Source organism: Montipora capricornis, chromosome 5 (genome assembly GCF_036669925.1).
Source record: "Montipora capricornis isolate CH-2021 chromosome 5, ASM3666992v2, whole genome shotgun sequence".
Lineage (NCBI taxonomy): Eukaryota > Metazoa > Cnidaria > Anthozoa > Scleractinia > Acroporidae > Montipora > Montipora capricornis.
Genome location: NC_090887.1, coordinates 24,847,117 through 24,867,116, shown reverse-complemented (window position 1 = coordinate 24,867,116; position 20,000 = coordinate 24,847,117). Strand labels below are relative to the sequence as shown.

Below are 20,000 nucleotides of genomic sequence, written 5' to 3'. Positions count from 1 at the left end.
CTCTTTCGTGAATGTTGTTGCTTGAAAAGAAAGTACAATATAAGTGTTCCTTTAATAATTAATGTGTATATTTTATGTGTTCAAGATGTCCATGCAGCATTTCTGCAAGTTCTAAGCAAGGTATGTTTGTATGCAAGACTCTAAAGTAAGCCAATATGTAAAGAATAAGTGATTAACCCGGATGGAAATATTTGGTTCTCATCATTTGTCAGGAAAGACCCTATCATAATATATTTATCTCAGTTATCTACATGGAGTTTTCCATTCTAGCATTGGCTTAAGCTTATTTGGCTGTTCTTGTGATAATCAATGTAATTTCATATTTAGTTCTTGCCTGATGATGATGAAGCTGCTTCCATGTTTACCATTATGATTGACAAAGAACTTACTCAGCGAGATAAAAAGAAGAAAACATCTTCAGAAGCAGGTAGATTCCTTGTCTCAGATTAAACCCTTAACAGGTATGCACAAGAATGACTCTTAACTAGCCTGCCAGACCCCGCTCGATTTCTTTTGCTCGTTCTCATTCCCTCGCCTCCACTATCTGAGAGCCTGGAACAGGCTAAGCCTCCGTAACTGGCTGCGCGCGGAAAGGCGCGCGGAGTAAAGTTTTGAAGGAGCCAAAAACCTTACCTCCTCCCCATTCTACTTGCGGCTTCGGCGCCAAAACTTTATTCCGCATGCCTACAATACGGCCGGCTACGCAGGCTAACCCTTAACAATCTTTTTTTTGGCTTCTTTAATATCCCTTTAAAACCTCGATTTTGTGCTTTTGTTTAGATCAGACGGGGCCTGTGGTCTCTGGATGGGATTGTATTAAACTTGAGTATGATGTCCAATGGCCATTGCACATACTCTTCCAGCCTGTTGTTTTAGACAAGTAAGTAATTTGCTCGGTCAATATTCAATCATTTGGGAGAGGATTATGTACTGTAATTCTTAAATGTTATCTTTCTGAAAAATGATGAGATCCATTTTACACTCTTGTCCGTGTTCTGTTTCCTCGGTCCCTGTTTACATGCCAGCCTTTTTTGTAGGTACAACAGCTTGTTCAGATTTTTGTTAAAAGTGAAGAGGACTCAAATGGATCTGCAACAAGTCTGGGCGGCTTATATGGGCACTAAACACTTATCAACTGCTCAGATATCAAATATGACGAAGATATGGCTATCAAGAATGCACATGGCCTTCTTAGTCAATAATTTGCAGTATTACCTTCAGGTATTGTGATCTCACCGCCCCTTTTCAAGATTCTTGTTCTTTCCCGTTTCATGAAGGTTAAGGAGATTGTAAATCTCAGTTTGGCTTTTTTTTTTGTTCTTTGTTCTAAGCCTTGGTAAGTTTGAAACGAGTTACAGCGGGCTAAATCCCTTTACAATAAACCACGTGGGTGCCGCGTTGGAAAAGCAGCTTAGTGTTAACTTTGATTTTATAAAATCCAAACTGCGTGGCCCTTTTCTTAATATTCATTGCGTTAATGGGAATTCACTTTCATGCGAATGTGAAAAAAAAAAAACAACATTTTACTGTCTTAAAGTGGTACTACGACCAAAAAAAACAATTCTTTTTTTTCTTTGGATTTCAAAACTATGTTAACTAAACACTAACTGACCCAACTTCTGATTTTAAAAAGACACCTGTCTATTGTAACTGGAATTTTCTTATTTAATGGTCCGCCATCACAAACTTTAAAATCTTGAGAGAGCTGGGTCGAGGAGAAAATGACGTCAAAGACTCGCTAGTTTAAGAATGCAATGCATGTGTGCGCGGCGGAATTAATATGCAGCACGGGAGTTTCGGGCTTTCAGACTTTTAGCCCGTTTTTCAAACGTCGCATTTTACATGTGCCGAATCTAATGCAAATGAGAAAAATCTATTGTTTTCGCTCATTTGCATTAGATTAGGCACATTTAAAATGCGACGTTTGAAACGGGCTAAAAGTCGACCCTTAAACCCGTGTTTTGCATATATAATAAATTGCGTCTACACACTGAGAATTTCAGCTAGTGAGTAAATGGCGTCATTTTCTCTAGATCCAACCCTCTGGGGTCCAATCGGTCAGTTTTGAACGTGAGTAATGGCGGACCGTGAAATCCAAAACTTACACTCCAAATTAACATCCTTTGGATAAAACTCAAGCTCAAAATTTTGCCAGTTAAGTGTTAAGCGAACACACTTTCAAAATCTGAAGACAAAAAGGATCATAGTACCACTTTAAATGGAGACCACGCTAATCGGCAAATGAAAAGGTTAGGGTTAGGGTTTAGGGTTGTTGATTATTTGTATGTTTCTGTAGGTCGACGTACTAGAAGCACAGTACAGTCAACTTCTGGAGAAAATAAATAGTACGAGAGACTTTGAAGCAATACGTTTGGGTCATGATCACTTTATTACCACTCTTACGGCGCAGTCCTTTCTTCTTATGAAACCGGTAAAAATCTATCGATAATTTAGGACTTTTGAATTATTTTGTTGCATTTTCTCAAGTATAATTTAACTACTTAACCGATCTTCACAAGTTTCACTAATTAAAAAATAGGAACGCATTGCGTACGTGTGGTAGTGCAGTAACTTGACTCAGTGCTTTGCTCTATAACTGTCAACTAAGCTGCGTTTCGTTTTCCAGGAGATTCAAGTTGTCTTCGCGTAATAGGTAGCTCTACTAGTGCACGATATGTGTTTTGGTATTGTTTTGGTATGATTATAGTACCGTGGTAGATGTCACAAAAGGGAATTGAGAAACAATGACTTCCAGCTTTTTAACTTTCATTTTAACTTTCATCTAAAACCCTTGATCCTTTGGTCGCTAAAAATGGTAGCAAGCAAGTTAACAACACGAACTTCGGTTTCTTGATAGTAAAGCGGACGTATACTGTTACCATGGCAACATGAGTAAATATAAAGAGGCCTTTAAAATCGGTTTTGTTTATTTGCAGAAAATCTGGTCGATAGATTTCCTTTATAATTTGCATGCAACAAGCTTGTAACGATGCTCTTAAGTTAACACTATTTTAATAATAATTAAATATTTGACAGAGATCTTTAATCATCCCTTGCTGAAGGTTCACTGGTATATCACGAATTTCCTGTGTTAAAGTTCAATTTTTTTTTCAATACACCAGTTACTTATTTCTTTCTTTTAACTTACTACGCATGCGCTGCATTTAGCTGGGTTCTTTCAATGACAAAGAAAAATCTGCGAATTGCGGAGTTCTTTGCATTCTTACCTTTTCTAACATACAAGACTAAAAGCATCAAAACACTTTGTTCAGTTATGAGGGGAAAAGAAACTGATAGCGGAAGCATTGAGCAAATAAAATGATTGCTGTTTTGAAGCCATATTTATTTTTTTGCAATCCCTACGCGCGCACTGCATTGCGTTAGCAAGAGCGCGCGCGAAAACTGTGTTCGGCCACCTAAGCGTGAATTCTGAGCGTCTGACAGCTTTCCACGACAAAAGTTCATTGAAGTTAAGCACTGTCCGGCGGGGTTAGTATCTGGATGGGAGACCTAAAAAATATACGACTTGCAGTTGGAAACATAGGACCGAAAATTCTATAGTTTAACTCTCAAAAATGCGAACTAAGCACGGTACAGATTTTGTTAGCTTGCCTTATGCAAAACAAACATTGCTACAAAAGTAAATAAATATCGATACACAGTTTTTAGGAAGAGCAGAAGGGAGTTTTGAGGAAGTGTCGATCGAGAATAAAAAAAATTGCCATCAGCAACATTTGGGACAAGAAAACAACATAAATTTTGTGCCGCAGATACAAAAAGTTACCATAAGCAAAAAACATTTTGGGAGATGTTTCCTACGTTTAATTTTTCTATTGTACTTTTGGGTGCACAAGTAAATCGCAAAAGCGGAAGTGACATCGATTTCTGCGGCCGCCTGTGATCAAGTTAGCTTGCGTGTTACAAACAACTCACGAAACAAAGGATGACGACAGGACACCGGGTTCTTCTCTTTGTTAGCTTGTTTCTTTTTTCTTTCAAGTGTCATAAAGTTCGACTAGAAATGTGCGAATTCAACACAAAAGATCCCAATCGTCCAACTCTTGGGATAGACTTTCATATACCGGACCAAACTGGCGGAAGACAAAAGAACCATTGTTATTCTGATTAGGCCTTGTTGATGAGGTATTGTTATGTTAGCTTTGTTCTTTTGTTTATTATGGACGTTAATTATTCAGGGTCCGGTATATGAAAGATAAACCAACTCTTGAGGTTGACCATTGACCAAAAGTCAAAATTTCACTCTCCTAGACGAGGTTATTTATCAGCGGGTAATTCCATCGTTTTGGAAATAGAAGCTGCTTTATTATTCATCAGCGTCACAAATTCTTGCCGATTCTGGCGGTCATTTATTGAAATTCAAGCACGCTTCCAACAGACCCTTTTATTTTCTTGATTTATGCACGCGCGCGGGCCTATTTGCCACCACGGACTTACAATCACTCGCTCCTATAACCCGATGACATGGTGTAGTGCTCCTATATAGCACCACTCTCTTCCTTCGTGATTATTAGCACTGCCCTCTCTCAATTGTCGTTAACAGCGGAGCAATGCTTTAAGTTATACGCATCTACTGGACTGATGGCAGCGTTTTGTTTTAACCGCGCACCGGTGGCTCAGTTTGTTGAGCACCGGGCTGTCACGCGGGAGGTCGTGAGTTCAACTCCGGCCGGACCAACACTCAGGGTCTTTAAATAACTGAGGAGAAAGTGCTGCCTTTGTAATTACATCTGCAAATGGTTAGACTCTCTAGACTTCTCGGATAAGGACGATAAGCCGGAGGTCCCGTCTCACAACCCTTCAATGTTCATAATCCTGTCGGACGTAAAAGAACCAAAGAGTAGGGCATGTAGTTCCCGGCGTTGTGGTCTGTCTTCTATGGTGTATCAAGGTTGGGAGGGTAAATGCTCGGAGATATTAGCTACACCAAGCTACTCTAAAAATCCGAGGGTAAATAAAGATATATGACATGATATCATACGAATTAATGATGACAATGACAAGATTTCAAGGTTTCCTTCGATCTGTGTAGCCCTCGTCTTATGCTTGTGTGAGGTTGAAGAAACACAAGGCGAACTCTTTAATTAGCCTAATAAAAGCCGCCAACAAAAAATTGCAACAGGTTCATTTTGATCGACAGGTGTCACACTGTCTGGATGAGATCTTGAATTTGTGCCAGTCCTTCAGTTCACTTCTGCTTCAGAAAGGAAACACAGGTCTGACAGAGAGGGAAGTGGTGCAAATTGAAAACATCACCAAGGTACTGACTCCGCTCCTTCTGCTCATCTGATACACGAACTGCGAGTGCATGTGTGCTTTTTTTTCGTAACAAGATTTCGGTAACGGAAAGGGCACATGCCAGACATTCGTTTTCAAAAATAGTCATTTTAGTCTTTTGACTTTGTGTTTGAAAAAAGTTCCAGTCAGCCTTTGCGTCCTAAATGTAACACTTAAGATTTTACTGTCCAACGCCACACGATTTTACTCGTGAGAGGGGACCTTCCCTAAAACAAAAACCGCCCCTTTAACACCACTGTTACTTCAGCTAAGGCAGTATAACAAGCAGGATCCTAAAAATTCCACACCCTATTCTTTCTTAGTGCATGCGGAAGTCGATGACGCACGATGGAGGTTTTGTGGGGCTCTTCTAACTCGGTTATCTAGTCGAGGTCTCTATGAATAAATATATTACAATTTTTAGATTAGATCTTTCAGTCAGGTAGTGTTAGTTATTAAAAAAAAAAGACTACTTCAGAAATGACGTTAAACGGTTGATCATAAATTTGTCTATACCCAAGTGAACAGTTAATTAAAATGGTAGGCTCTGTGAGGAACAGTGAAGTGACCAAGATTGTGATTGTTTCTATAATTCTCCTCTCCAACAACTAATTTTAGTTCTCCTTTTCAAACCTTCAGACTTACGAAAGACAGACGGCCCTTCTGTTTCAAATCCTATCAAGTGTACGGAGCCATCAGGCGAGTCCACACCTGGCTCAACTGCTGCTTAGAATCGACTTCAATAAACACTTCTCGTCAACTGAGGATCGCCATTGACCCTACATGAATGACTAAAGGAGTTAACCCTACTCTCAAAAAAATGTTCTACCGATTTGGTGCTCATTCTGACGAAGAGTAGAGGGTGACGTATTCTATTTACACCATACTCTTGAGTATTTTATGCGGTCAACGCAGCGAGAAGTGAGGCAATTTCTTTACCCTAACTGTGCTTTGATGTACAAGCCTTTGTTGCTGGGAGGGTAGATAGCACTATTCGGCACCTTTAGAATAAGAGAGTAAGATGGACCTCCTGCCCCTGCTCTATGGGAACACCGGGCCAGAGCCTACAGTTTATCTATTTATAACAACTTTATTTGCAAAGAACATCGCAAAAAGGGTGCTGCCAGGGAAGAACTGAATCCTCATATACGGAGAACTGAATCCTCATATATCGCTCTTATCCTTGACCACAAGAAGTCACTATTTGTCTTTTATCAACCCTAAGTTGAGCACTGGACAGCGCCGAGTAGGGTTTCATTTCGTGACGAACGATAACAAATGAAACCAAGATCAGGACTAAATGTCTAAAGTAGATGTGCTGAACCTGAGTAAAATGATTGTAACTCCACTGAACCAGGGTTCCTGATTCTTGTTTCTTTCTCACAGCTCATTCTGGACTCTCTCCGCTGTGTTAGTTTGTTTCGTAAACATACCCTTAATGACTAACGTATTTCATAATTGGAAAACTCACACAGAGCAAAAGTCAAGTGGGGTTCTATTTTCACCATGTTGACATAAAAATTCTATTTATCAGTATGATATTAAAATAGTCTTCGTATGAGTTTTTTTTTCTCTAAATTTGGTAAAATAAATAAAATTGTCTTTTTTTCAGTTATTGCAATGGAATTGATTAAAGCGTTTTGTATTCAACATAAATTATAGGACTTTTTCGCAATCATATCAAAATAAAAACAAATAACACTTAATAAAATACAATCCTTTCACAGCCATCTCTCTAAACTTTGCGAGTTTAGGGGCTCAAATGAACTGTTCCATCTCTGCCAGCATGTGGTCGACCTGACTGGATTCGCTTGAAGAGCTTTAGAGCGAACGAGACCACAAAAACAACATGAAACCAGAGGTCAGGGTATTATTTTGGGAAGTGGAACCTTTTCTTGGAGAAAGAAACGAAGCTGCTTTTCTTTTAAATGCAAGTTTGTGTCCAGTTCCTGCCATTTCAGAGAAAGTTGACAATCCTATAACACGGCACAGTTACTTGTATCTTCCGTTAAAATATTGGCGGTTGACCTAGGAAAAGAAGATACCTTTTAGTATCTCAGTTATAATGGACTTCAGGTTAAAGCAGTTCCTATCTAAACGCCGCTAGTTGCTGTTTCCGACCGTCTTGACGTTACAAACATAATTGGTTGTTACCTATGACCCTGTCTCCTTCCCAGGGACTCCCGTTTTTCCTCATATGGAAATTTTCTCGTACGAGAAGGCAACAAAGGAACGACATTGCGGGTTATCTCAACGAGACCGAAGGCAAATGTCCCTTATGTTATCTTTTTAGCACTTGTCTGAAACAAATGCACGGCAAAAGGGACATCCAACATAGAGTAAGATGTGTAACACAGCAACACATGAGCCCAACAAATTGACCTGCTCCGCCCAACCGAGCATCGCAGAGGTCATGGGTTGGAATCTCGTTGAAGCCACCTGAAATTTTCAGGTGTCTATAAGAGACAATAATTGCTTCAATTGTCCAGATACGTGCAAGGATAACCTCTCCATTTCAGCAACTTGATCATGTTTAAACATTTACTGCTACTGCAGAAACCACCGATCTTTGTTGGAATGGGCCCGATTTATTGAGTGACTGCCCCGCCCACTTCAGTTAAACATTTTTATTAAGTTTCTTTCCCACGGTGTGAGTAGTAGCCAGCTTTCGCCGTCAACCGGTACGTTCTTCATACTGTACCTATTAAGTGTTAAATGACTTTTTACAAGATGACCAGCGGCAAGAGCGGAAAGCAATGATAGTTCTCCAGCAAGTACGGTACCGCACACTATTTGAGCCAACTTTGTTGCATTCCTTCCAGGTTCAGAGTCATGCGTTCCGTGAACCCCAAGCATCTGCAAGAGAGATTGACAGAATATGCACAAAACGCAACCAAACCCATGAAATAATGATACGAACGTTGGTTAAGAAACATGATACATTGGGCTGAAGCCGGTGACAAGTTTGTGAGAGCAGTGAAAACAAAAATCAAATATGTTGCTCTTTTCTGTTTTGATTCAAAACCTCTATAATTCAACTTAGGTTGGCCTTTAAACATTCACAACACAACCAAGGTAAAGAAAACATCGATATAAAGTCAACGCGAGCACATTCCAGGCATGGCCAGTTTGAAAACTGACCTATGTCAAACGTTTCACTGTTTAAGACGACCCAATAAGATACTAACCTTAAGGCAGGCTGACTGAGGACTCAATATCGTGCCTCCTCCTACTGTACCAACCTCTAAAGACGGCATCGTACAGCTGAAAAATAAAAAATGACGATAAGAAAATGTCGTTACTTTGATAACTATGTATAAAATAAATGCAATATCATACTCTACAAACGTTCCGGGTGATAGTTAACCATCTATCATTCACCAAAAGGAAGGGAAGGACTGCTTTGCCAATAATCACTGGTCAACATGAAGTTGTGTGGTGTAAAATATTAATACAAATACAGAATGGCGCACTCACGTAATATTACCTGATATATAAGTCTTCTTTCGTTGGTCCACATGGTTCAATTAAAGTTATACAGTTGCTGCTTGAAACACACTGCGCAGGGTCCTGGTTCAGAGCAAATGGTGTTGTTTATTGACACTTAATTTAAGCAGGTTAGTAAAATCAGCAACTGCTTGGAGAAGTCTGAATATTTCAGGATTTCAACGGGGGTTGAACCAGTGAACTCACGATGCCGGTGCGACGTTCTAACCAACTGAGCTATGAACCCACTTTTGTGGGTTCAAATGTTTCCGTGATGAATGGATCAACCATGAAATGATACATGAAATGAATCATATATTGAACCGCGGATATGAAATCAAGTGAAGCTATTCAATTCAATATTTGATTTCATATCCGCAGTTCAACATATAATTTCATCGTTGATTCACTCATCACGAGAACATTTGAACCCACAAATGACCAGCTCCCAGCATCGGTGGCTTCATAGCTCAGTTGGTTACAGCGTCGCACCGGCATCGCGAGGTCACGGGTTCAAACCCCGTCGAAGTCGTGAATTTTTCAGGCTTCTCCTTAAAATTGCTATAATTGCGTTTATAAATGCGAGAATCATAGCTTCACTTGATTTCATATCCGCCGTTCAATATATGATTCATTTCATATATCATTTCATCGTTAAAATCAGGAAAGTACCGTAGTTATCAATGTAGTGTGAAACCAAACATCGATTTCTTTCTGCTAACCAAACTTGACAAAGGAAGCCTCAAAAAGTCCCACTCTCCTCTCCTGTTGTTTAGTATAAGCTGGTGGTGCAATCCCTCTTAGTTGGATAGCCTGTTATTTGCAGTTCCACAGAAGATAATGAGATAATGCGCCCAACAGTTGGTGGCAGGTCTTTTACTCGTGCCGCACCGGCTCTATGGAACAGCCTGCCGGCTGACCTGCGTGTTGTTACGACACTCGGTGGTGTTAAAAAGCAAACTTATGACGTTTTTATTTATTGTCATGCGTTTCATACATGAACTTCCGGCTCGGATACTCGGGGCAACGCCATCCTACGCAATGACTATAATGACTGAGGTCAGCATTTTAAAAGTTAAAAATACTTTATCACTATTTTCTATTTATCAATATTTTTTAGCACTTTTTTCTGTATTTTTTATTGATTGTTGCTTGCTTCGTACTGATCAATAGCGATGTACAAAGCAAGCCTCAAAAGGCTTGTCTAGACAAGAACACTTCACGTGGTTGTCGTATCAGTAACCGCTTACTAAGCGAGCGCGAGGGCCGTACTGGGGAATATTGGCCCGAGGTCGTGGGTGTACGGACCGCGCACAACGAGGTCCGTACTGCCACGACCGACCATGGAAACGGTCCGTACTGTATAACCCCGAGAGCGAAAGAACCAACCGGAGCGCTTTGCCAAAAAAAAAAAAAAAGGTGGGTAAGTACTTCATGTCAAACCATCATATAGTTGTCCATATAATGTGCCTGCATCCTTTCTAGAAGTGCTTTGAAAGCAAAGCATTTTAAGTAGGGGTGCAGGCAAATTATATGGATAACTATATGGCTTGACATGAAGTACTTACCCACATTTTATTATCTGCATTTATAAGCTAAAAAGCTTTCTCGTTATCTTCTCTCAAAAAGAAAGATTACAAGTTTCTTGGTATCCGGCAGCTGGCGGTAACCTTAGCCCCTGCAAACAAACAAACGAACAAGTTTCCCTGTTCCGCGCACACGAAGTTACGTAATATGTCACATAAAATTGACTTGACTTATGACTGCTTCCATGGACGCAGCTTATAATTGAAACGCGAGACTTCTGGTTTTGTTACAAAGATCGAAAGCAAAATGTTGTAAATTGATTACCTGTCCTGTGGCGATAAAAACTGCGACAACAATGTTCGCTGCATGAGCATTAAACCCTCCAATGGCTCCTGCCATGGCTGAACCAACTAGGTTTTTACTAACATTGAGTTCATTAAGTGCCGTTACTGACGTCTTTAAGACCTGACAAAAAAAGGACAAAAAGGCAAGAGTTGGTGAAAGGAAGAACTGATTCTCGCACTTAACTTAAGAGCAGTGGTTATAGCACTCGGCTCCCACCACTGTGGCTCGATTCCGGACTCGTGGTCATGTGTGAGTTAAGTTTGTTGTTCGTTATTTACTCTGCTCCGAAAGGTTTTTCTCCGGCCGGGTTCCCGATTTTCCCGTCTCCTAAAAAACCAACAACACTAAATTCCAATTCGATCGGATGCAGGACTTCCCTGAAAACGGGTTGGTACATTTCGCTGACCCCCCTAGTCCATGGACTTCCCAAATGGATTACCCTAAAAATACTATTTCGAATGAGTACTGTTGATCTATGTGTAAGCAGCATCTCAAATAGTGCTTGCTTAAGCCTCAACACCCATTTTAAACAGCACTGTTCAACAGTACACATGGATCAACAGTACTCATTTGAAATAGTACTGAGGGGTCAGCGAAATGTACCGACCCCCTGAAAACCACTTTCGGGTGTGTGGAACTTCCTGGGTAAATATCAAAGTTATTATTACTATTATTATTATTATTATTATTATTATTATTATTATTATTATTATTATGGGCAGTGTAAAGCATCTGGATGCCAGATACCTAAGATTCACTAAGCTGAGCGTAAAGACGTGGCCGGCTCAGTGTCAGATCTATAGATAATGCTAAAATCTAGTGTTCATATCGAATAATACTAAAACTCTAATGTTCATAATAAAGACAATGTAACTATATAACTGCTAAAAGAGTCAGTGTTCTATAGATAATGCTAAAATCTAGTGTTCATAGCGAATAATACTAAAATCTAATGTTCATAATAAAAACTATATAACTATATAACTCCTAAATGAGTCCTAACATATGATCTTGAATGTTCAGACTGTTGTTCAAGACTGAATGATCTTGACATAGCGGGCGATAAGAAGAGTACTGGTAATAACTGACTTCTGCATCCTGCGAGCCACTTTACTACTTGCCTCTCCCACAAGATCTCGAAGCGCTTGACTCACGTCCCTTGAATACCCACCCAAGACGTCGATGACTATGTTGTATTGCTTGACGCTATATCCCGGATAACGCATTTGTAGTTCCCACCGAAGGGGACCATACTTGCTTGTCTTTTCCGCGCTCTTCTTCTTGCGATTTTCCACCCACGGGCACGTCATCTCGATCAGCAGCACCTCCTTCTTCACCTAGCTTATCCACCACTGTGACGTCTATCCTGTTTGCTGAAACAGTGGTATGGTCAGCAAACAGGGGGACATCCCAGTACGCTACAGCCTGTTCATTCTCGTACACCTGCTTGGGCTTGATGGGTGAATACCACGGCGAGCTCTTCTCAGTAAGGTTTAGGGATCTTAGTACTTCGAAGAAGAGAATGTTGAGGGCATGGTTGTGTCGCTCTAGATACTTTGTCTGGGCCAATACGCTGCACCCTGCCAAGATATGGGAGACACCTTCCAGTTCTTTTCCGCACAGCCGACATCTCTCCACTAGAACTTGTGCCTGTCTTCCTGTTGTTATATACCTTTGTCGGGAGGAGCTGTTGGTAAAGCTCCTCAATTCCAGCAACTGTGTGTGACGGTGCTGCCTTCCACTGAGAAAGCCACGCAAAGCAGTCCCGGTCTAATTTTTCATCTAGCCATCGACATGCTGTCAGTTTCCCTTGCCATTTCTGTTTTTCTGTTCTCTCTTGGTGCTCTTTCACCAGTGCCTTCTTTGTCCACACTCCAATCTTCTTCTTTTCTATCTCTTCGCTTTCTTTCGTTCTGCCTACTGGGTTAGGGTGCCTCAGTACCAGCTCCAAGTCAAGCTCGGAAGCATAGTTCTGCGCATCCTTTATCAACGATCGCAGGGATGGCGCAGTGGTGAGATCACTCGCCTCCCACCTATGTGGCACGGGTTCGATTCCCATATGTGGGTTGAGTTTGTTGGTTCTATACTCGGGACCGAGAGGTTTTCTCCGGGTACTCCGGTTTCCCCTCTCCTCAAAAACCATAAGTTGATTTGATTTGCGTTAACTTGTTAATTTCAATTTACAGCGTCCCCGATTAGTGCTCTACGGTGCTAGAAGATTAGACACTTTAATAAAGTTCCCTTCCTTTCCTTTCTAGTACTGGCTCAGGTACATGTTCATACCACTTTTCATTGACAATGAAACCTTCCTCTTTACAAACTTCCCATTGGATCTTCTTACCCACCCAGTCATGTCTCCTTTTATATTCCTTTTGTGCTAGTTTAGGGCATTCACTCACAATATGACTTACGCTTTCATCCACCTTTCTACACATTCGACATTTACAGTCCTCTTGAGTTTGATATATTCTAGCTTTCATCAGATTCGTTGCAAGCGCCTGTTCTTGTGCTTCCATAATAAGACTCTTAGTCTCCCTTTTTACACTTCCTTTCTTTAACCAAAGCCAGAATTCATTCCCCAATATTTCTTCCGTCTGTCGTACAAATTGTCCGTGCATAACCTTTTCCCTCCACTGTTCCTTTCTTTCGTTTTTCTTACGTATCTTATACTCAGCCTGTTTCATTATTATGACCACCGCTGATCTTTCTAGCAGCCTTTATCAGTCTTTCATCACTATCATTGATATATCGCTCCAACCCCAAGGTAGCAGATTCTACACAGTCTTCAAAACTAATTAGTCCTCGTCCACCGTCTTGTCTCGGTATGTGTAGATACGATCGACATTACTCTTTGGATGGAGACCATTATGCATGGGAAGTAATTTTCTGGTCTTTCTATCTAGATCTTGTAACTCTTTCTCCAGTCCAGGAATGCAGCAGAATATCTCAGGAGAGGAATAGCCGATGTGTTGATAGCTTTGACAAGGTTACCCCATTAAGTTTTGTTTCTAAAATCTTCTGTAGTGCGGTACCTCCTGGCAAACCCAGTCGGAATCTGCGTTTCATTTGTTCGTTTAATTTTTTCATTTCATTCATCGAGTCCTTCACGGGAGCAAATGATCCCAACAAATTAACCTGCTCCCAACTGTGTGGCTTCATAGCTCAGTTGGTATTGTACTGGTTTCGCACAGGTCATGGGTTCGAATCCCGTTGGCACCACCTGAATTTCTCTGGTGTCTATCAAAAAACGACAATTGGTTAAATCGTCAAGCAAAGTGCCAGGATCCCTTCTCTCGTTCATTTGCATTCTGCTGCCTTATTATTTGTTTGGAGAAGTTGAGAGTAGCACATGTGTAGGGAGGAGGAGGGGGGGGGGGGGGGGGGGGGGGGCGTTTGGGAAAAGAAAAGTGAGCCCTAAGAGCCGTAAACGTAAGGAAGACACTGAAGATCATGGTTCGGTTTACCACTACAAATGGCTGAATCTATCGAGTTCCGCTTTACCTTATGAACAATCTGACCAGGTACAATGGCTTCACAGACAACAGACTTCCCTCTTCCTTCAATCCAGTTCAGCCCAGTTGCCTTCTTATCTGAACAAAAGTTACCACTCAAGCTGATGACTTCCATTGTAGGAAAGTGTCCATGTAAGCAATGAAGAGCTTTTTCAGTTCCCTGATATAAAAAGAAAGTGATGTCTCTCTGAACCACAACAGTAACAGGTCCAACACAAGTTATTGAGAGATTTACAAAAACAAAAATTTGCAGGACTGGTCTTTATTAAAGTTAAGCATAAGTCAACTAATTAAAAATTCATCAACCCCAGCTTTTCCCTGCTATCTATTCAATCCCTCCTCATGCTTTCAGACAGTTGAATTATTAATGCTTTTCCAAATGCTATTAATTTACCGAGGGTCAACTTGGGAGACTTGAGTTTAATAACATTTATTGAGGGACTAAACAAATTGTTTTCCGATTGAATAAAGCTCTCTTCTACATTCAATTTAAAACAAAAAACAAAACAAGGGCAACCTATCTCAGTGAACTAAGACAAAAAGACACATATCAGAATGAAATTTAATGATAAGAAAATCACAAAACAACAAAGCTTCCTTTAAGTGACTTCAATACATAATTGCCAAGATTACCTTTGACACCATATTCATGCCCATTGCATCGCCAGTTGTAGCTACAAATCTGACAAATAACAAGCGACCAGCAACGACACTCTTGACTGACTGAAGTCTGGCAAATCTAGAAGTAAAGTTTAAAAAAAACGTCATTTATGCACGATCCTTCAATTGCAGACTTTCTCTTGAATGAAATAAATGTATTTATCATATGGCCTGTACGGCCCTGCACGCGCTTTCGTTGTACAACTATTGGGAAAATGCCCGCATGAGGGCCGTACCCATTAGCGCGAGCAGGGCTGGAAATTGCCGTACGAACATGGAACACATACTGCTCAGCGAGATACAATTTTAGAGGATTTCGTCGCCTTTTAACATCCAAGTTATTTACTGCCAGAAAAGTAAATGCAAACAACACATTAGATAAATTTTCTGTGCAAATTTTTGTGACTTGTTTGGTCCACACTTCATATTTTGAGTGCTCATGAATATTGTAAAGAGCCCATATGATAAAATGCTTATTGACTGAGTTTTAGGTCGGGCCGGACAGGAAAATATTTGGCCCTCGGTCCGTACACTATGACCTTGGGCCAAATATTTTCCCGTCCGGCCCTCCCAAATAATATTATGTTTCCCAGATACAGAGCTGATGTTTTCTTTGAAAGAGGGAAGTTTCAATTTGTCTTAATTGTTTTTTGCAATAGAGCAGTGTTGTTGTTCAACTTTCTCATAAAACAAACCTGCTTGTACTGTCAAAAACTTGCTTCATTTCCATAAAATTATTTTCTTTTTCCAACCATAGTTTAACATCACTGAAAGAAAAATCAAATGGTAAGGTGTAACATCGGATTCCACAACTCAGTAATTATGATTGTGTCTTTCATACACATGCAGAACTTCTAAACCTCAATAATTCGTTTTTTTTGGAAAGCAGAAACTGACTATTAAAGAGATGTGGAAACATTAACAAGATAAAACATGACGTTTCGGCTTCATCGTGTTGCCAAGTTAAGATCTGAAAAAACTTTCAAGGAGGTTTGCCTTGTATGTAGTCAGCGAAATTTTGGTCCTTTAAAGGCAGAAAGATATTTAAGAGGTTGTTATCTGTCACTATACTTTCTGTCTAATTTTGGGCAAGGGAACATTTGAAACTGCCAATCTTTGAATCAATAAGCTTCTCGTGGGATATGTTGATTTTTTTATTTTTATTTATTTGTTATTATTATTATTATTATTATTATGACAGTGAAAACGTATGGATGCCATATGGATCCCTATCCAGCCAGCCTGCGGCGTCGAACGTAACCCAGGCGGCCCTAAGGCTAACAACTCTATAGCTAGAAAAGTATATACATAAAATCTAATTTACGATAAATAAACTGAAAATGTCTCAGTTCACTCTGTTCTATCCTCAAGACATCACTTTCAGTGTGCAGGCAATTATTATTATTATTATTATTTATTATTATTTATTATTATTTATTATTATTATTATTATTATTATAAGAAGACAAATTCAGCAATTTCCCAAGGAATTTAAGTAAATTTCACTTCTTTCATGAATTGTCCACTGGCTGTTTAAATTTTAAGATCTTCCACTCAGGACCACTCTGTTTAAGGGCTACATAAAATTCAGTAGTCTGGTAGTCTGAAAGGCAAGAATTATTACAATGAACTGTGAGTTTAGTAACCTAAAACTCACACAAAATGAAGTACTGTACCTTGCAAGAAGTGCGGAAGGAAATCTAACAACCGGTCCTCTTGTCATTCCATCACCAAACACTGAGCTCCTTACTCCTCCGCTCAGCTGAAACAAAATGAATTAAGTTAAGGTTGCATCCAAAGTAACTGCACAATTTTCTTTGGTTTTTGCAGGATGATGCCTTGTGATTGGCTCAGATATAGCACCACATTTTCAATCAATTATAAGCAAAGATAAACTAATAATATCATTATTTGCACTTGCTTGCAAAATTTCTGGTTCAGTTTACTTGTTGTCTCTTAAATGTTAACTGCACCTGTTGTGTTTGTCCACAATAAATGCTCTATTTGGGGTTTGGTTATGGTTGTAAGGTGTTGAAATAATAATTGTGGCTATCCCACATTGCAAAAATTGTCTTCACATGTACACAAAAAGTTAGAAAACAAAAAAAAAAAAAATTTACAGAAAAAAAGCATAATTGGACAACCTACCAATAAAGCTCGGCACCCACGATTTGTGCTTGCTACGAGACATCCTTCTGTAGTTGCCATAGGAACATAGTAGTTTTCTCCATTAAGTAGAAGTGGACCAGCAAGACCAACTGGGAGAGGCATATACCCAACTACATTTTCACAACAAGCTCCAACAACCTGATGCCAAACAACCATTAGTAGGTCATGAGAAGGTTGCACAAACCACCAACACTATTTGGCACATCTTGAAATAAATGACTATTAATTTAAAAGGTTTTAGGACTTTTTTCTTGTCTTTACATTGCATTTTCAAACCACAGTCAAAGTTTGAGGTGTAAATAGCACATAAATTCAGCTACAAAGTATTACACTGTAAAAGCCATGCATGTGCACACAAAAAATAGCAGAGGCAAGGTAATGAAAGAACACCAAAATTAATATTTTCTTCGACATATTTTGGCATAAGACCATTCACCACCTATAATTCACACACACACACAAGATTGCCACAGGGTCATTTTATTGGCACTCAAACCTAGAATAACCACCAGATCCCACTAGTCTAAAGGACCTCAGTGGTACATGTAGATCATTCATACCAGTAGTCGGAAGGTCATACTGTAAGTTTGAGTCCTGTTAGGAGCACCCTGATATTTTTCCAAGTATCCCAGAGTCATAAACTGATAAATATCTCTTTACTTTATTTACCATGTACAATTGTACAATAGACACCCCAATTTTGGACCACATTTTCAAAAATAAAATGAACTAAATTGTGTTTACTATGTTTTTTAACTTGGCTATCCATAACTACTACCAATTTATAATATGAATTAACCTACAAAATATATGCACATACTTGCATAGTAAAATCTACCTAAGCACAAGTTCAAACTTCCTTCACACACAACAAATAAAGTTATCAAGTAGAAGCTTTTGCTCTGAAATGTCAATTAAGTACTCGTTATGACTGCACTGCTGGTGTACTGTTATAAAAATTCTACTCACAGTTCAAGATAAATCCTTCAAACCCAGGCTCAGAGTATGACTGAAACAGTTCTCTCGGTACCTGCACTCGGTCTTTGAAGACGTTTTACACCTTACGTTGCAAACCTGATTTGACTGTGATTTGAGAAAAGTACAAAAAGCAAAAAGACCTACACTGGAGTAGTCAAAGTTGTCACGAGGGAGATCTGATAAACCAGCTAAATCTGGAAGCTTCTTAGACATCACATCACGCCTGAAAAAATTAGAAAAAAACTTACTGTAAGTCACTGATCTTTTTAATAAAACTCAACTGTGATAAACATTGAACTGTCTTCTTCCCATTGACAATATAATGTGAATGAAACACCTCACAATGATATGTTGCAACTACAAGTGGATGCTTATGTTTTACACATCAGACTGCAAATGCATTAAATAAGATGACTGGACTGACTAACAGGTCACCTTTTGCTTGCCTCCAGCTCAACACTTAACTTCTCTTATAGCACTCATTCATAGTCGTGACAATATCCTAACAATTATAATAACTAATAAACAGTGTATAAAAATAGTATCAACCACACAATGTTGTGGAAAGCAGATACCTGATCTTAACAGCCCTGACTGGATCTTTCAAAACCTTTTCTAGTTGATGCACTGGAATGGTTTTCGATTCAACTAACAATTGGATCTCTTTGTTACTCAAGCTGAATACGCCATCCTGCAGGAAAGGAAAGCAGTTATAAACAGGAGAAAGAATGAAAAACTTAACTGAAAAAGAAAACCTAACCCTAAAATCATATATATTTATCATTATATTTTCCCAGTAAGAGCTTTTTTGCTGCCCTTTCAGTAGTTCAGGGATTCCTTTGAAGTCTTGCGATGACTACTGTTCACATTACCCCGGTATATTTTTCTGCAACTTATGTTGATATTTTTGTGGCTACTTTTAATTTTAATTCTATTCTCTTTTATTTTATTCAAACTTGACAAGCTGTAATGACAACCTTCTTTTTTTTGTCCCTTCCTGCCTAGACTAGCCAATGCTATTTGCTGGAAGCAACCATTTGTATTTTTCTTTATTCTAGTAGAAAATAAAGTTGAAGTTAACCTACATATTCTTATAATAGGTTTATTCCCTACATGGGCCTTTCCAAGTGTTAAAAATTTGTATCCTAGGAATAACTTTCTACATCTTAACATCATAAATCTAGGGCAAAATACTTGGATACTCGTGAACAGATGTCAATGGCATACCGATTGTTTCAAGACTGATTTGCACTCTTCCAAGCTACGTTCTTTGATTTCCAGTCTTGGTGGATTGCTCTTACTTCTCTCAAGTGCTGGCACGAGCAAATAATCATCCCTTGACTGACACTCACTTGGGCCATTGCCTTCGCTAAGTGTTCGTCTTCTACTCAACACCATGGATCTTAGCTCAATATTAGAGTCATTACATGGTACTTCACTCATGGCTTTGGAAAATGAATTATGCCTCAGTCTATTCTTAGCAGACATTTCTGAAGCAATACTCCAGCCAATTAGCTGATTATTATCTATACAATGTGTTTGTGGAGCTGTGTCGTAACCTTGACCACCACTGTCCACTTGGTCCCATTTATCCTGAGAGGGGAACATTTTACTTTCTTTATGTTCTGTAACATTCTTTGTTGGTTTCTTCTCAACTGGATCATTTGTTCGGTCATCTTTGTACAACAAAAAGTATTTTATTGTAAGGCCAACAGCAAATATTGTTGCTATGATCTGAAAAAAAAAAAACGATGCACACAAAATCAAGCAAAGCAGTTCATTACAAGCAATCAAAAGGTTTCAAAATTCCATAATATATAATATGCACTGAATTCTAAGATTCTTGGGTGGAATGCAATGCTCGAAATTAAAAAAAATTCCAGGTTGTCCCTGTTTCAAAAGCAGTCAACTAAACCCATATAAAGTTTGGTTGCCCTGATAAATGCTTGGTTGCCCAATGGGAAACCCCTACGATTAAGGACCCGTCCACACTAATGTGTTTTCAAAAACCTCAGTTTTCAAAAAGCC

At 39.3% G+C, this 20,000-nt stretch overlaps 2 protein-coding genes and 1 long non-coding RNA gene across 4 annotated transcripts in view; 1 reads left to right on the top strand and 2 right to left on the bottom strand.

The window, feature by feature from the left end:
- LOC138049989 (uncharacterized) overlaps positions 1–22 on the bottom strand; it is a 2,987-nt gene extending 2,965 nt beyond the window's left edge. Inside the window, exon 1 of the long non-coding RNA XR_011132520.1 lies at positions 1–22. This exon is cut by the window's left edge and continues 90 nt beyond it. This is a non-coding gene — a long non-coding RNA (uncharacterized lncRNA).
- LOC138049987 (gamma-tubulin complex component 4-like) overlaps positions 1–7,020 on the top strand; it is a 15,156-nt gene extending 8,136 nt beyond the window's left edge. The window contains exons 13-19 of the mRNA XM_068896476.1: positions 86–120; positions 328–427; positions 781–880; positions 1,038–1,221; positions 2,297–2,431; positions 5,159–5,278; positions 5,935–7,020. Of these exons, the coding sequence (XP_068752577.1) occupies positions 86–120; positions 328–427; positions 781–880; positions 1,038–1,221; positions 2,297–2,431; positions 5,159–5,278; positions 5,935–6,072 (812 nt within the window). The 3' untranslated portion in view covers positions 6,073–7,020. The remainder of the gene's footprint in view (positions 1–85; positions 121–327; positions 428–780; positions 881–1,037; positions 1,222–2,296; positions 2,432–5,158; positions 5,279–5,934) is intronic.
- LOC138049986 (3-hydroxy-3-methylglutaryl-coenzyme A reductase-like) overlaps positions 6,774–20,000 on the bottom strand; it is a 23,078-nt gene continuing 9,851 nt past the window's right edge. For both annotated transcript variants that reach the window (XM_068896475.1, XM_068896474.1), the window contains exons 10-22: positions 19,200–19,706; positions 18,548–18,663; positions 18,117–18,195; positions 16,974–17,132; positions 16,502–16,587; positions 15,521–15,592; positions 14,799–14,904; positions 14,155–14,325; positions 10,633–10,773; positions 8,783–8,865; positions 8,484–8,559; positions 7,997–8,151; positions 6,774–7,323 (exon numbers count right to left, since the gene is read on the bottom strand). In XM_068896475.1, the coding sequence (XP_068752576.1) occupies positions 7,272–7,323; positions 7,997–8,151; positions 8,484–8,559; positions 8,783–8,865; positions 10,633–10,773; positions 14,155–14,325; positions 14,799–14,904; positions 15,521–15,592; positions 16,502–16,587; positions 16,974–17,132; positions 18,117–18,195; positions 18,548–18,663; positions 19,200–19,706 (1,803 nt within the window). In that variant the 3' untranslated portion in view covers positions 6,774–7,271. The remainder of the gene's footprint in view (positions 7,324–7,996; positions 8,152–8,483; positions 8,560–8,782; positions 8,866–10,632; positions 10,774–14,154; positions 14,326–14,798; positions 14,905–15,520; positions 15,593–16,501; positions 16,588–16,973; positions 17,133–18,116; positions 18,196–18,547; positions 18,664–19,199; positions 19,707–20,000) is intronic.